General features: G+C 40.7%; 1 protein-coding gene across 4 annotated transcripts in view; it reads right to left on the reverse strand.

Annotated features, from left to right (window-relative positions):
* The window catches only part of DECR1 (2,4-dienoyl-CoA reductase 1), a 67,647-nt gene extending 54,405 nt beyond the window's left edge, over window positions 1-13,242 (reverse strand). For 2 of the 4 annotated variants that reach the window (XR_004026244.1, XR_004026243.1), the window contains exon 1: window positions 13,005-13,103. Coding sequence is in view for 2 of the 4 variants with exons in the window: in XM_030795426.1 (XP_030651286.1) it covers window positions 13,005-13,073 (69 nt within the window). In the remaining 2 variants the exon portion in view is untranslated. Of the gene's footprint in view, window positions 1-13,004 lie in introns of all 4 variants that reach the window. The other 2 variants (XM_030795426.1, XM_030795427.1) reach the window with 2 other exon arrangements.
* Window positions 13,243-15,373: the final 2,131 nt, after the last annotated feature.

Genomic DNA, 15,373 nt, shown 5'->3' on the forward strand with positions numbered 1-15,373 from the left:
GATTCAATATTTACCATACAGTCCTCAAAACAGCTCTATAAGGTAAATTCAATTGTTACTTTTATTTTATAGATGAAAAGAACTGAAGCACAGAAAGGTAAAGTAGCTAACTTTTAAAGATAAATAATAATAGGGAATAAAGACTTAAATCCAGTATCTGACTTCAGCGTCCACCCATTACTTTGCAGTTATGGCTAAGTGATGAGATTATAGATAATTATTTGTTTTTTGTTTGTTTGTTTGATTGGTTTTTAGTACTTTCCAAATCTATCCATTAAGTATGATTAGATCTTTATAAGCAGAAAAAAAGTTACTGAAAGACAAAATTTGAGATCATGTATAAAATAATTGAAGATACATTTGTAAATCTTGTTATGCTCCATGCCAGTCAACATATTTATTTTAGCTTCATGTTGACAAAGCATTTTCTTTTCATATCCTTTTGCCAAAGCACAGTAATCCAAGCAACTCTACAATAATCTTTTTCTACATAAGTGGCAGTTTTCCTTAAGGCTGCCACCTGCCTTCAGAACTATTTCATTAAGATGATGAATCAAGAAGTTTACTCAAGTAGAATGGTAAATTTGTCATTAAGTAATAATAATCAAAAAAATGTATTCTAATTTTCTGAAGGCTTTACCATAATTTTTAACATTTTAGTGTTAATGTGTATAGGGGATTTGATGTGGGACTTCATGAAAATAATTAAACAAGATATTTGCATACAAACTTTCTTTTTAAATTTATTTTAAAACATTTCCTCAACCTCCTCACTGGTAGAGAAAAGGATAAGGTACAAATGTCACATGTGATAAAAATAATTCCTAGTGTCTATAATGTAACAGGTTATTACATAGCACATTTTTATTTATCTTATATGATCTGATCAATACTAACCTTATGATTCCACTTCCCCACCAAACCAAAGTGAAGAAATTGGTAAGTTATTTTAATTCTCATTACCCTCTGACAATACACAGCACATGTGTTAATATAAATTCAAGCCATCTTCTCTGCCTAAAAGGAAGATGTTCATTTCAATCTTAAGACCCATTGAGATGATCAGATCTCACAGGATCACATCATATTCAATCCTGTTTCTACAAGGAAGCATCCTTAATAACCTTAAACAGTATTTTGGTTGGGCTTTTTTGAATTATAAAAAGTAGATACAAAACAGGCTTTTAAAGATTTTCAGGTCTTGCTTTACGGTTTTTAGATAAATAAGTTTTTTTCAAAAATATAAATAACATCTTTCATATCAAGATTGATTTCTCTGGAGATCTTTAGTGACCTAAAATTCTTAAAACTTTCTAGAGTCTTCCAACTTTGGCAATACAGAATTATTTTTTAGTTACAAGCTCTAAATCTCTCCCTCAAAAAATTAGCTATCACCTACCTTCCTCACCATACTCATCCCTCTCCCACATCATATAAACAATAGCTTCCTCCTTCATGTATTCCAAAATTACAGCATCTAAACTAATGAGACATGATTACACTTTTAATCTTCAAAATGGCAGTTATGAGAGTCTTGACACTACACCTTCCCCTCAAGGATAAGAACTGTATATCAATGAGATATATACCTAAATTACTTAAGTATATTTTGGCTAGTCTAAAATGTCTAGGGTAAATATCTCAACTAAAAGTAGATTAGTGATTCTAGGCCAAATATGTTTTGTTATCCAGCCCAAAGTTTTTAAAACTTGAGCCAACACTTAGATAATGGAAGAATTCACATAAAAGTCAGAAGCTCTACCAACACTTGGGTACACCTTACCACATGATTAAGTACAACTGTGACTGCCCCCTTGAGACAAGGCCTGAGCTCTGTCCAGCCCCAACTCACACAGGAAAAGTGAGCCCTTTTCACTGGGTGGCCTTTCATAAACAAGGACTTCAGGCATCTGAGTATGTGACTCCTAGATGCCTATTCTAAGTAACACACAAGAAACCTATACCAAAAAAAAAAAAAAAAAGCGAAAGAAGAGGCAAGGCTTTTATTTTGGAACCATAACTAAATTTCATGTAAAACAAATTTCTACAAAAATAATTGTTTAATGTGTGTTCTAGGTACATTATTAAGAAGATCCAGTTTCAAATATATAAAATTCATACAATAATAGTCTCTCATATGGAAGTTGTAATACTAAACGAGGTATCTTTTGAGCACTTAGTTTAGCTATTTATCATCATCATTGTCGTCATCATCATCACTATGGATGGGTCCTCCACATTAAAATTCCATTCCTCAAAAACATGGATGCCTTCCAAAGTCAAAAAGACAAAAATCAAACTCTTGAGCATGGCATTTAAGCCACTGGACAATATGGTGCCAACGTATTAATATTTTCCTAGCCCCACCTCGTGACTGATCTGCCATATAGAAGTAAACTCTACACTTACCAAGCCCTTGGCATTCCAAAAACTTGCCAACTACTTTCACCTTCTGGCTTTTGCTCCTGCTTTCTCACTGGCCTGGACCACCCACTGTCTTTCTCAACCCAGCAGAATTGGCCTTCAAAACCAGACAACATTGTCAATATCTCTGTCAACACTTTTTAAATTGCACCCTATTAAAAACAGGCAAATGGAAGGCTTCCAAATTGGTCTGCTAAGGAGTTGCCACAATTCATTTCAACATATCAGGATGCTTAGGAAGCCAGGGACACTACCTTATATTCATCACTACAGTACAGTTTCTGGCACCAATTAGGCATTCGGTAAATGCTTGTCTTACTGACTGTAACACTTGGTTGGCCAGACTCCAATTGCATTAGAAAGCACATGGATACAGACATGTAGAGTCTTATGTGAATATATGATTGAAATCCAGCTCTTTGCTACTTGTTTTTAAAAATTAGTCATTTCCAATGACCCTAAATTATGAAATCTTAAACGTTAGAATAAGCCCAAGAATAGAAAATCTAAATCATCAGGCCGGGCGCGGTAGCTAACACCCGTAATCCCAGCACTTTGGGAGGCCGAGGTGGGTGGACCACCTGAGGTCAGGAGTTCGAGACCAACCTGGCCAACATGGTGAAACCCCATCTCTACTAAAAATACAAAAATTAGCTGGGCGTGGTGGCATGCGCCTGTAGTCCCAGCTATTCGAGAGGCTGAGGCAGGAGAATTTCTTGAACCCAGATGGCGGAGGTTGCAGTGAGCCAAGATTGTGCCACCGCACTCCAGCCTGGGCAATGGAACAAGACTCTCTCTTAAAAAAAAAAAAAAGAAAAGAAAAGAAAATCTAAATCAATCTACACAAGTATTGAGTTACTTGCAAATAGAAAAACTAAGCAAAGGGCTTAGGAAGGTACTCCACACAAACAAAAAACAAATATACAACCATATTTATAACTAAATAAGCATATTTAAACAAAAGGAGACATAATTTTTCTCTCACCAGACCAGTAAGTTTCAAAATTTTATCATCTATAATACAAGAAACAGCTGATTAAAGCCACCCTTACAATCTGTTGATAAGAATTCTGGCAAATTCTTAGGAGGCCAATCTGGCAACATTTTTTTAAATGTTAGATACAAATACTCTTTGACCCAGCAAATCCACATGCAGGAATTTATCTAAAAGATATACTCACTGATTTGGGAAAGAAGCAGGGGGAGAAGGAGGTATGATCAAAGATATACATTAAGATGAAAATGAAATTAAGAAAACAATTCTGTTTATAATCACATTGAAAAGAATACTAATACATTTAATAAAAGTACAAGACTTATAAATTGAAAACTACAAAACATCATTAAGAAATTAAAGACCTAAGTAAATAAAAAGACATTCTATGGTCATGGACTGGAAAGCTTAATTTTGTTAAGAGGACAACACTTCCTAAATTGATATACAGATTCAACAAAATCCCTATCAAAATCCTAATTAGCTTTTTGTGAATGTCGACAAGCTTATCCTAAAATTGTTTTGAAAATGCAAGAGACTCAAAATAGCCAAAGAGATTCATTAAAGAATTGTTTGTAATAGAAAGACTACAAAACAATCTATGTGTGTTTCCTTAGGAGACATAGCCAATGAATTAGAGCACATCTATATTACAAAATACGGTTATATGGATCTATTATCTACCAAAAGAAGGAGCTAGAATATATATGCTGACTGTAAACATTGCTATAGATGTATTATTTTTTAATTATTCAATAAGTATTTGTTGGATACCAACAATGTGAGACATTACGTGTTAAGTGTAAAACTCAAGGTAGGGAAATGCATGTAACATGCTCCCATTCATGTGGTTTTTTAAAATGAGGACATCTTCATACATATGTTGACATATGCACAAAAACTGTCAGAAGTATCCACAAGAAACTATTCATAGTAATAACCATAATAATAATAACCTTATTACACTGTCACTGCATATCCTTTTATATTGCTTGAATGTTCAACATGTTCATAAATTTTTTTCTTTAACAATAGCTAACAGAAAATTGAATCATATAGGCAAGCACACAATACAAGAAGTGCGTAGAGGAAAACAGAGCAAGAAAAAAAATGGCATAGAATCAATTTCATGATAAGGACATATACCTTACTTGAAGCATAACTACTCTATATTAAACACTAAAGTGTGAGCTATATTTATAAAAATAATGAAATATTTCCCATCTATTTTCTTGGAGCTTCTAAGTATCTGTTGGTTCAGGTTGAATCAATATTTTTTAGATCAAATTTACTCCAACTTGAATTCACGTAAGAGTTTTGCAGACTGTGCCTTAACTGCCATATTAAAATGTCAACATGGTAAACACTGGACAACCATATTTTTCAAAGGATGAGTTTGAAAAATGTACATCTTTGCATTCCCAAAACACCTTATGTACTCCCTGAATACAGGAAGCCTTCCATAACTACTTCCCAATTTATTTTGTCTGATTGCTAGAAGGTCATGCATGCATTCTTTCCAACAGCATTCTTTCCAACAGCCACACCACTGCCACTTCAGCACAGTGTATGTGGTCCTTAGCTGGAGGCATCTGGAAATACAAGGGATAGTTAGGTGGGATGTTCTACTGGATGTTCCAGTGCAGAAAAGGACAGCCTTGCAGAATGAAGAAATGTCTCACCCCAAATGCCAACAGTTGCCCTGCGGACATTAAAATAACTGAGTACCACACCGAAGGCTTGCCACAGGCCTTGTTAACTCATGCTCCATGTCTGTGTAGATTGCTTAAGCACATCTGCCTGCTCCTTAACTTACAGCAGGGCACTGAACAGAGGCCACTGATATTCTCAGCTTCTGCAGAGCACAGATCTTGTTGCCACAGCAACCTGAAGGTAAGGCTGAACAAATATAAAAGAAACTGCCTAGCTGGACTCCAAGCTCCAATGGCTAGGCTGAATTATGCAGTTGCCAGGAGCAAGACAGAAATTACATTTTTGAGGAATGATACATTTTATATCAGTGAACATGAGTCCTTGAAAATGTTGGTGCTCTATGCTATAGGGTGTACATCTCATTTTATTACAGTGCTTATCTGTCTGCAGTTAGATGCAGACTGAACAGATGCTTCCCCAATACGACAAAATAAAAAGAGATGAAATCACAGAGCTAAGAGGCAATTTGAAATTTTCAGCTAGGGTCTTCACTCCTGCCTGCCTCTGATTTGAGTCATCTCTTACTGATCCCCTATCATGTTAACCAAAACTACAATGACAATCTTTTTTAAACCAAAAATTAGACTCTCTGCTCTTGCAAAGAGTTTGTTTTGATTTGAGAATTTGCTTACATGAAAAAGTATTAGGGATAAACATGACATTATGATGGATATAGAGTTTATTCATTTATTCATTTTAAGCAAGTGTTTATTGAGCATATATTAAGCCCCAGGCACTGTTCTAGGCATGGCAGTACAGCAGTAAAAAAAAAAAAACAGACACAATATTCTATTCTCAGCAAGATTATCCTTGGGGGAATGAGGGATAAAGAAATAAGTTAAATATGTAGTATATTAAAAGTTGATATGTAGTGTGGGGAAAAAATAAGGCAGAGAATAGGGGTAGAGCATTGCTACTTTAAATAGATTCATCAGCAAAGGCCTCATTGAGAAGGTGACATGGGAGCAAAGACGTGAAGGAGAAGAATGAATCATAGGGTTTTAGGCAAAAGGGATTGGGAGCAAAGGCCCTAAGCAGGCGGCATGCTTATGGATGGGGTAACAGTCAGGAAGCCAGCGTGGCTAGTGAAGAAGGAAGGAGGGAGACAGGGGCAGGAGAAGAGGCCAGTGAGGTAAAGCGGACTGGACCATGCAGGCTGAGTCAGCCACTACCGAGACTTAGGCTTTTACTCTGAGTCAAGTGGGAAACATCTTCTAAGTTTTGAGAAAGAATGGACATGATCTGCCTTAAGTTTTAAGGGGATTGTTCTGGCTGCTATGGAGTGTAGAGAGCAAGGTTGGAAGCAGGGAAATTATTAGGACACTTGTATAACAAGCCAGGCAAGAGATGGTGATGGTTAGCCCAGGATGCTATCATGTGAACTGGTGGGAAGTTAGCAAATAAAACTATTTGCAAGAGCAAAGGTCCCAAAAAATGAGGACGTAATGAGTTACCACTGTACCTAATATCGCCTGGTCCAATTATTTCTTCTTTTTCTTAACGTTTTATTAATACATAACATTTTTACCTATTTATGGGGTACATGTGATATTTTATTCCATGCATAGAATGTGTAATGATCAAGTCAGGATATTTAAGATATCCACTAGATCCATTATTTCTTCTTGCCTCATGCCCAACAACCGGAGCTTGGGCTTTTGTTCTTGATCTATTTCATCACATTTTTGCCTGTTTCATTAAAAGCATATAAACAGGTCTCCTGTTTACTGAAAAGAACTGAGAGAGACTTTTCTACCTCTCTCAACTTTACCTCAATATCCCTGTTACATCTGCACTGCCTTTGTGTTCCAGAAAAATTAAGATTTAACTGTGAGCCAGAAAAAAGGAAATGGAGACCCATCAGACAGAAGTCATTAATGTAGGTGAGAGATACTGAGGGCAGTAGAAATTAAGAGAAGACAACACATTCCACATACATTTAACATGTAAATTAGCCTGAACCCAGAAGCCAACCAGCCAGACCTGGTAAGTAAGGGGAGAGCTGCGGAGGGTAACTGGGTTCTGGTTTTAAGTGGCTGCATGCAGAGTGATGCTGTAACTGAAATGACTGGGTTGACATGAGAAGACCAAGTTGGAGCATTGAGGATAATGAGTTCTGCATTAGAAATGCTGCACCTGGGATGCTTCTGGAATAGTCAAGTAGAGATACCTAAGCTGCAGTAGGAAATATGGTTTTGAAGCATGAAGAATAAATCAGGGCTAAAGGTAAATGGCAACATCATTTCATCATTCCAGCAATTATGGAAGCCTACAGTTCTATCACTGCTTTTATGTTACAATGCAGTGTGAGGGTTTCCCAGACTGGAAGGGATAAAAGCGCAGTTGACCTTGTATTCTAGACTTACTTATAATTACCCTGGCACTTCGATCTCAGAATGATTCATCAACTGAGGAAGAGAAGAGCGCGAGACAGCTGAGAATGCTGATCATTTTCTACCAAGAATTTTCTGCAAAAACTAAAAGTTGCTCAACATCAATGGCATGCTTTCTACCATGGGCTGCAAGAAACTCTGGATAACTTTAAAACTCCTCCTTCTTTTGATGTCATTATCATGACCTTTGGGAGATATCTGAGATCTAGATTTTTTTTGTAATTCTATAAAGTTCGCTTTGTAGTTTGGGCAGGAAGTTTGTTTGAAATTTCTTCAAATGCATACTTAAGTTACAAGGCCTAGACTCATCCATTAACCCCACCCCCACCACCTGCCCTGCCCTGCCCCACCTTGGTGACTTCCTCTCCTCTTCACCTGATACATCCCATCCATCTATAAGCCCCATGCCTTTTACCTCCCCAGTGTCCGTCTCTATCCACCACCTGATTTCAAACCCCTATCTCACAACATTCACAAACATTGGGGGCCTACTCTGTGTCATCTTTTAACTGATCTCCAGAGGACTGCTAATGGGATCATGTTACTTCTCTCCTTAAGATCTTCTAACGGCTCCTGGTAGTTGCGGAACGTCCGGATTCCTTCGCTCCACGCAGCGTATGTCTTCATGACCTAGCTCCTGCCCCTCTCTTCTGCCTCATCTCCCCTGAAATTTACACTCAGGAAAACAAACTACTCAGGATTCCCCAAACACGAACTCTTTCCTACCTTCCTGTCTTTACACAAATTGCTCCCTATAGTCACCCAACATTCATCATTGAAATCCAGCTGTGAGAGCTCTGGTGCCTTCCCTAACACTCCCAGAGAGAATTAACATTCTCTCCTCCACTTCTGTAGCTTATTTATCTACATACCACTTGAGGAGTCCCAGACCCTACTAACATTTCAAGACTGATGTCACTTACTCCTCTTCTCCTTCTAGCCCCCACTTAACGTCCTCACTCAAGAGAGTGGCATTGTCCTTAGCTCAGGGGCCAAAGATAGAAATCTGGGCTTCGTCTTACCCTATACATTCAAACCAAGCCCAGTTCATTTTAGTCCCCAATAGCTCTAATGCTACCCTCAGTTCAGACCCTCATCACTGGTGTTTTGGTGTTTGGTCTCCCTACTTCCAGTCTTACCTGATGATATTGTATTTCTGCTCATAATTTTGATGGCAACATGTCACCTCAGAGCACAGCCCCATCTCTCATCCTCACCACCAACCAATCACCAAGGCCTCTGATTTTACCTCCTAAATATCACTCAACTTTGAGTGTCTCCAAACCCAGTGCATGCCCTCACTGAGGCCACCATTACCCCTCATCAGATGAGAGGATTACTCAGGGTTTAGCCATTTGTCTCCACTCCCACCCCTCAGGACAAAGTTCTAACTCCTTAATGCAGCTGACAGGCTGCTCACTAAGCTGTCTCTCACCTTCTGCCTCCCCACTCTCTACTGATAACCTCTATGCTGGGACTTCACATAGACTACTCTCCTGTTTAAAACATTCTTACATCTCTCCCTTTGGCTAACTCCTACTCATCTTTCGGGTCTCAGCTTTGATATATACCAAACAACAACAACACTCTCATAAAACTGGACATACCTCCCCTATGAGCAGGAGATGCTTCTTCCCCAGTCCTGACATCTCCCTACTGTGAGAAGCTCAGGTAGTACAACTCCAGGCTTCTTTCTGTCCCCTTAGTCAACCTGCTAAGGATGTTTGGATGTTTTTCCCTTGAAACCTCATGTTGAAATGTGATCCCCAATGTTGGAGGTGGGGTCTAATGGGAGGTGCCTGGGTTATGGGGGCAGATCCATCATGAATGTCATAGTATCAACCTCATCCTAGCAGTGGCAAATGAGTTTGCACTCTATTAGTTCCCACTAAAGCAGGTTGTGAAAGAACCTGGCACCTCCCAACACCCTCTCACTTCCTTTCTTGCCGGCACCTCCCATCACCCCCTCACTTCCATCTCTGCAAACTCCAGCTCCCCTTCACCTTCTGCCACAAGTAGAAGCAGCCTTAGGCTGTCACCAGATGCTGATGCCCAGTCTTGAACTTGTCCAGGCATCAGAATCATGAGCCAAACAAACCCTTTTCTTTATAAATTACCCAGCCTCAGGTATTCCTTTATAGCAACACAAAGTGAGGTACAATCTGTCCGTGCAGAGACAGTTTATATGACTGGTAAATTTTGACATGATCACTGGGTATGAACAGTCCTCCTTGGTCTTCTTCTTCTTGGGAGCCAGCTGCCTTCAGAGGGTAATGTTCTGCCCTCCTCCAGAGTTATGTAAGTCTGCCCACTTGGGGAGATCCAGCTGATGGGCCCAGCTTCCTCTCACAAACCACAATAAAAGTGATACTTTGGCTCCCATCTTTACTCATTTTTCAGACTGGAAAAAATAGATGCTGTTTATTTGGGATCCCTTCCAAAAGCAAGAACACCCAACCTAACATGCAGCGCATCATACCATAATGCCATTGGACTCTATGCTTCTTGACGGCAGGAATCAGCTCTTCTTCTCACCCTCATATCCCTAGTATGGTGCCTAGCAAATAGTAAATGCTCAATTTTCTACATAAATAAGAAAAGTCCACCATGCCCTGTCCCCCAGCAACCTGACTGATCTCATCTCCACACGCTTCTCTCTGTTCCCATACTTCACCAACTCCACAATACCAAACCACTTGAATTTTTATAAATAAGCCACTCCTTCACTTCTTGACACATGCTATTCCTTAGGTCTATATTGCCATTGAGACCACACAAATTCCAACTCCTGGTTTAACAGTAGGCTCCTGGGGCCACCTCCTCCATGAAGCCTTCCTTGCCTCCTCTAGGTATGCAGTTTGGGTCATATATGCATTATAATACACATCTGCATCTTCACAGTCTATTGATGTCTGCTGGTGACTCACTAGACTATCATTTTTCAGATTTTTCTGACTGTGAACCATAGCGAGAAATCTGATTTATATAGCAACATACACATGTTCATAGCAACACAGTACACACATTCATTCATGTAACAGATATTTGTTACATGTTTACTCTATGCCAAGCACTGTTCTAGGTTTGCCTGCATAGAGCTTATATTCCAGAATTTTACACTGAATAAAGAAATACTTAGGCTTCCAGATTAAAAAAAAAATAAAGAAAACATATCTAGCTGGTTTTATACTGCTCCAAGACAATATTCATCTTGAGAAAACAATGAAACACTGTTGACTACACTCTAAGGGAAAATGTGACATCCAAGTAAAATTATGCCTATCCATCCTTTTACCAGAACAGATGCCCGGAATGATGTTCATCAAATGCTAACCCAAGTTAATTCTGGGTATGTTGGCCAGGATAGTCTTGATCTCTTGATCTAATGATCCACCCGCCTCAGCCTCCCAAAGTGCTGTTTTGCTCCACTAAATTGATTTCAAGGCCTACTCATTGGTTATTATTTGTGGCTTAAAAAAATATATGAGACTATAGTATATTGAAGGTAGGAATGTCTTTCAACCACAAATTGCCAAAGAATGCCCAACACTTAATAGGTACTTAATTAATTAGTGTTTCCTCATAAACAACTGAATGACTGAATGTTTTCCTCAATAGAACTGAGAGCAACTTGACAGCAGTTGAGAGCAGGGCTCGTATTTTTTAAATTTTGAGTCCCAGGGCATAGCACAGGGCCAGACACAAAGCCAGTCCTCAATAAATATTTATTAAATTGAAATGAGGCCTACTAGCCAGCAGCACAATTTAACATAGCACTTCACAAATAGGTTTTATAACAAATTAAACATTTGCCTTGGTTCTTGGTAACAAAAATATTCAAATTAGGGGTTTTAATTATAACAACTTGTATTTGCACACAAAAACATGATGTTCCCTGGAACAACCTCCCACATCACAGATGTAAAGACTTCTTCTCCCAGGAATTCAAACTTGAGGCTACATGTGCTAGGAAGGGGACAAACCACACTAACAGGTACCTCTCTTGCCTCCCAACCCCAAACCTCTAAACTTCCATATTTCTCTTCAGCAAAGGAATTTCAAAATTGTCAGATTACAATTAATTTTTAAATGAGTTCATTTTCTCCCTCTCAAACAGTATTGTTTAATGCTGTCAGAAGAGCTCGGATAAGGTCTATATGACCTTATAACTACAATCCTAATGATGTGTGTTAAAAAATGAAATCTCTGAAGACATCACGGAGCTGTTGTAGGTTTCAAATGAGAAATGTCTCTGAAAAGTATCAGAAAATATGGGCTTCCTTTACAATGATCTATAACCCAGTTTTCACAGGGAGAGAAAAAAAATCAGCAAAACCCTAACCCTGAACAAATCTCACTTTTTAAAAGAAAGATATCTTACTTGAGGGAACCACCATACTAATTCTTTGTATTCCTATTTGGAACTACTGCTGCCCATATTTTTTGAAAAACAACACCATGGCTGTCTATTCTACCAAATCAAAAGAAGTTTTTTCACAGTTGACATATTAATTTTTCTACCTGGCTAAAGAAAATGTGCTTTTTAGTTTCTTATTACAATTTTGTAATTTAGATGTGGGGAGGGCTTGTCTTGGATATTATTGCTTCTTTTTGTTTTTGTTTCTCTTTCTTCTTCCTAGCTGTTTTCACTTGCAGTATTTTATTTCCATTATGGGTGCAATGTAGCTGCTGACAGGAGTGTGGGCCAGAGAGAGGGGGAAGCCAGTGTGAGACGGACCTCTCCCAGCTATACATCTGGGAAGGGGAGTCTATAAACAGCTGGGGTTTTGTTTTTGTTTCATTTTTATGAAAACTTGTTTGTATTAGTGTTTAATTCCATAACTAACACATAGATGGACTTTCCTCACAACAAAGGACGTCAAAGGTCAGTGCTCGCTCGGCCTGATCCCTCTCTCACTCCTTAAGGGGTGGATGGGCGCTGTATCCTTCCCTACCTCTTTCTACCTATTTACACACAAGTTGGAAACTTGCAGAACTGTGAAAACTTCGAAAATCACGTCTCTTCCCTATTTCCCTGCACACATCAGGGCTTCATCTGACAGGGGAATACGACCCGGGCCCCGGTACTCACTCCCGGCGTTGCCCTTCGCTCCGGGACCTGGTGGTCCTCTCTCTCTGCGCCCCAAAACGCCCTGTCCTAGCTCCCTGAGCCGCAGGGACGCCGGGTCCTCTCTTTGTGCCCCAAGACCTCCTGCCCTTTCTCTTGCGCCCAGAGACGTCCTGTCCTCTCTTTGCGCCCCAAGACCTCCTGCCCTTTCTCTTGCGCCCAGAGACGTCCTGTCCTCTCTCCCGCTACCCAGGTTGCTCTGTACTCTCTTAGCGCTCCAGGACGCCCTGTCCTCTCTCTTTGAGCCCCGAGACGCTCCGTCCTCGCTCCCCGAGCCCCTGGGACGCCCTGTCCTCTCTCTTTGCGCGTCGGGACGCCCTGTCCTCGCTCCCCGCGCCCCCGGCCGCCTTACCCGCCGAGGAGCGAGGCCACAGGGCAGCCGGGACCCCAGAGTAAAGAAAACCCTGGCCAGCAGCTTCATGTTGAGTCTCCGGAACTCGGGCCGGAAGGCGGCGCAGGCGGTTGGGCGCAGGGGGCGAGACAAAAAGAACAAAGTTCGCTGGGCTGGGAGCGCTGCCTAGGCCGCCGGTGGCTGGGGCGGGGAGTGGGACCCAGGCGGCGTGGACGCCCAACGGCCCTGACCTTTAGGTTCCGGCCGAGGGCGCCGCCTAGCTCGACCTAGCTGATGCTCTTTCCTGCTCTCTGGGCCGGGAGTGCTTTGTATGGCAGAGAATGGAGGTCTTTGTGTCCTTGAGCGGATGGACGAACCCCTGCGCCCTGCAAGGGTTTGCAGATTGCAGCTGCGCGCCCCATACACTGCCCACCAAGGGCGAAAATCTTTTTCAGTCGTATATGTTTATCCCTTAAGTGCGTGTTTAAATGCAGAGTCCGCGTGGCGCCAAGTCACATATTATCAGAATAATAATATGTTGGCCTGACTTTCCCTAAGACCAAGAGGCTGAAAAACACCAAGGGCAGCTTCCGGCGTTTTGACTTTTCGCAGGACACACCGCCCCCTCTAGCAGGAGGCAGCGTGACTCCGACTGCCCAGCCTTGGCTTTTTTCTCGAAGTTATACACACGTTAAAGGCAAACGCAGATTCAGTATATCATTCTCCATCTTAGTGTAATATACCTGTTGACAAAAGGCATTAGATCACATTTCTTTCCTCGTTCGTAAAATGTGAATATTCATAGCTAATTCAGAATTTTAGATAAAAGAGGATGGGTGTGAGGCCCCAGGCTCAGGCTAATGGTACATGATATTGAGTGTTTACTATTTGTCTGGCATTTTCCAAATGCTGATAAAGAAAGCAGCCCTTGATATTCAGAGGCCCGGGACTCACAGCTAGGCCATACTAATCTATTAAACTTAAACTATCACACAGAATACCAATTCAGACAAGGTTGCTCTGCAATCATAATAAGGTGAGGCAAAGCAAGTCAACTTTATAGTTCTAAGCACCGACGAAAACAACTCATGGTGCCACCCACAAAACACCAAACACAATGTCTCTTAGCCAAAACGAGTTGCTATTTCTTTTCCAATTACAACTTTAACCTCATTCTAGTCTCCCCTACCTATAGACTTAATCTTCCTTCACTATAAGTAAGATTCATTGAGATTCTCACAGAACTGCCTGCTCTTTCTGACAACATCCATTCTAGAGTGAACCCCAACTTCCTTAGACCATCTCCTAAATCATTCGAAGTCCAAACCCTATAAGAAGTTCTTTCTAACTTTCTAACCCCTCTTACTGAGACACCCTATAATTTTTCATGGCATGTATCCTTCACTGCAGAAAATAATAAACCAAACTGGTTCACCTGCATATTTGTCCCTGGTGATCTTTGGCTGGAAGGTCTCGAGAGTGCCCTGAAAGCAGTATTAATTCACTGTCTCAGTGTTGGTTTTCCTGAAGCAGACTCTGAGGCCAGTATCCAGTGCAAGTGACCCATTTGAGAACCTGGGGAAGCACCAGCAGGGAAGAGAAGGTAGGCAACCCAGGTAAGTCATCCAGGTGGCTCGCAGTGGGCAACTAGAGCTTAATGCCATAGGGGAAACTCTGGGTGGAAATGGAGAACCCAAGCCTCAGAGAAATCCTATCCAAGGGATGAGGGAGCTGGGGTATTAGCACACAAACTCTCACGTCAAAGGTTGAGGGCTGGGACTGTTGATTCCCCAGCACTCTGGCCTGTGACAGTAGCATCAGGGCTTGCTTCAGAAAAAGACCTCAAGAAAAGTGACACAGACACTACAGTTGGAGTTAGATGGTGCCCTGAAATAGTGTTTACCACAAACTTAGCTGCAATAAAAGTCTGACTCCCTTTTTTGACGTTTGATTGCTGATAGTTCTTCCCCTCTTTTCCACATCTGGGCAAGTTGATAAGAAAGCCCAGACGCTCCCTCCTTTGGCGCTGGCAGCCAAGCCCTTTCTCATGTGTGGAAAGTCTTTGTCCAGCCCCATCCCCTAACCATGATAAAAACCCCAAAACATTTTTTCCTTGCTATATTAGTTTTCTAGGGCTGCCGCGAGAAAGTGTGGCAGGCCAGGTTTCACTAACGCAGGCCTCCATCACAACTGTTTCAGTACTGAGTGTATAAGTTAAATATTACAAGCTAAAAAAAAAAAAAGCCAGCGTCCTTATACAAAGGCTGGGATGTAACAAAAGCCCATCAACAGTTTTTCCTAGACCTTTCCTGGGCCTTAAACTTAAAGCATGCCAAAATAATGAAGGAGTTCTTAACAGGACCCATTTAGGATTAAACAAGTTTTATTGG

This window comes from Nomascus leucogenys, chromosome 16 (assembly GCF_006542625.1).
Source record: "Nomascus leucogenys isolate Asia chromosome 16, Asia_NLE_v1, whole genome shotgun sequence".
In the NCBI taxonomy this organism is placed as follows: domain Eukaryota; kingdom Metazoa; phylum Chordata; class Mammalia; order Primates; family Hylobatidae; genus Nomascus; species Nomascus leucogenys.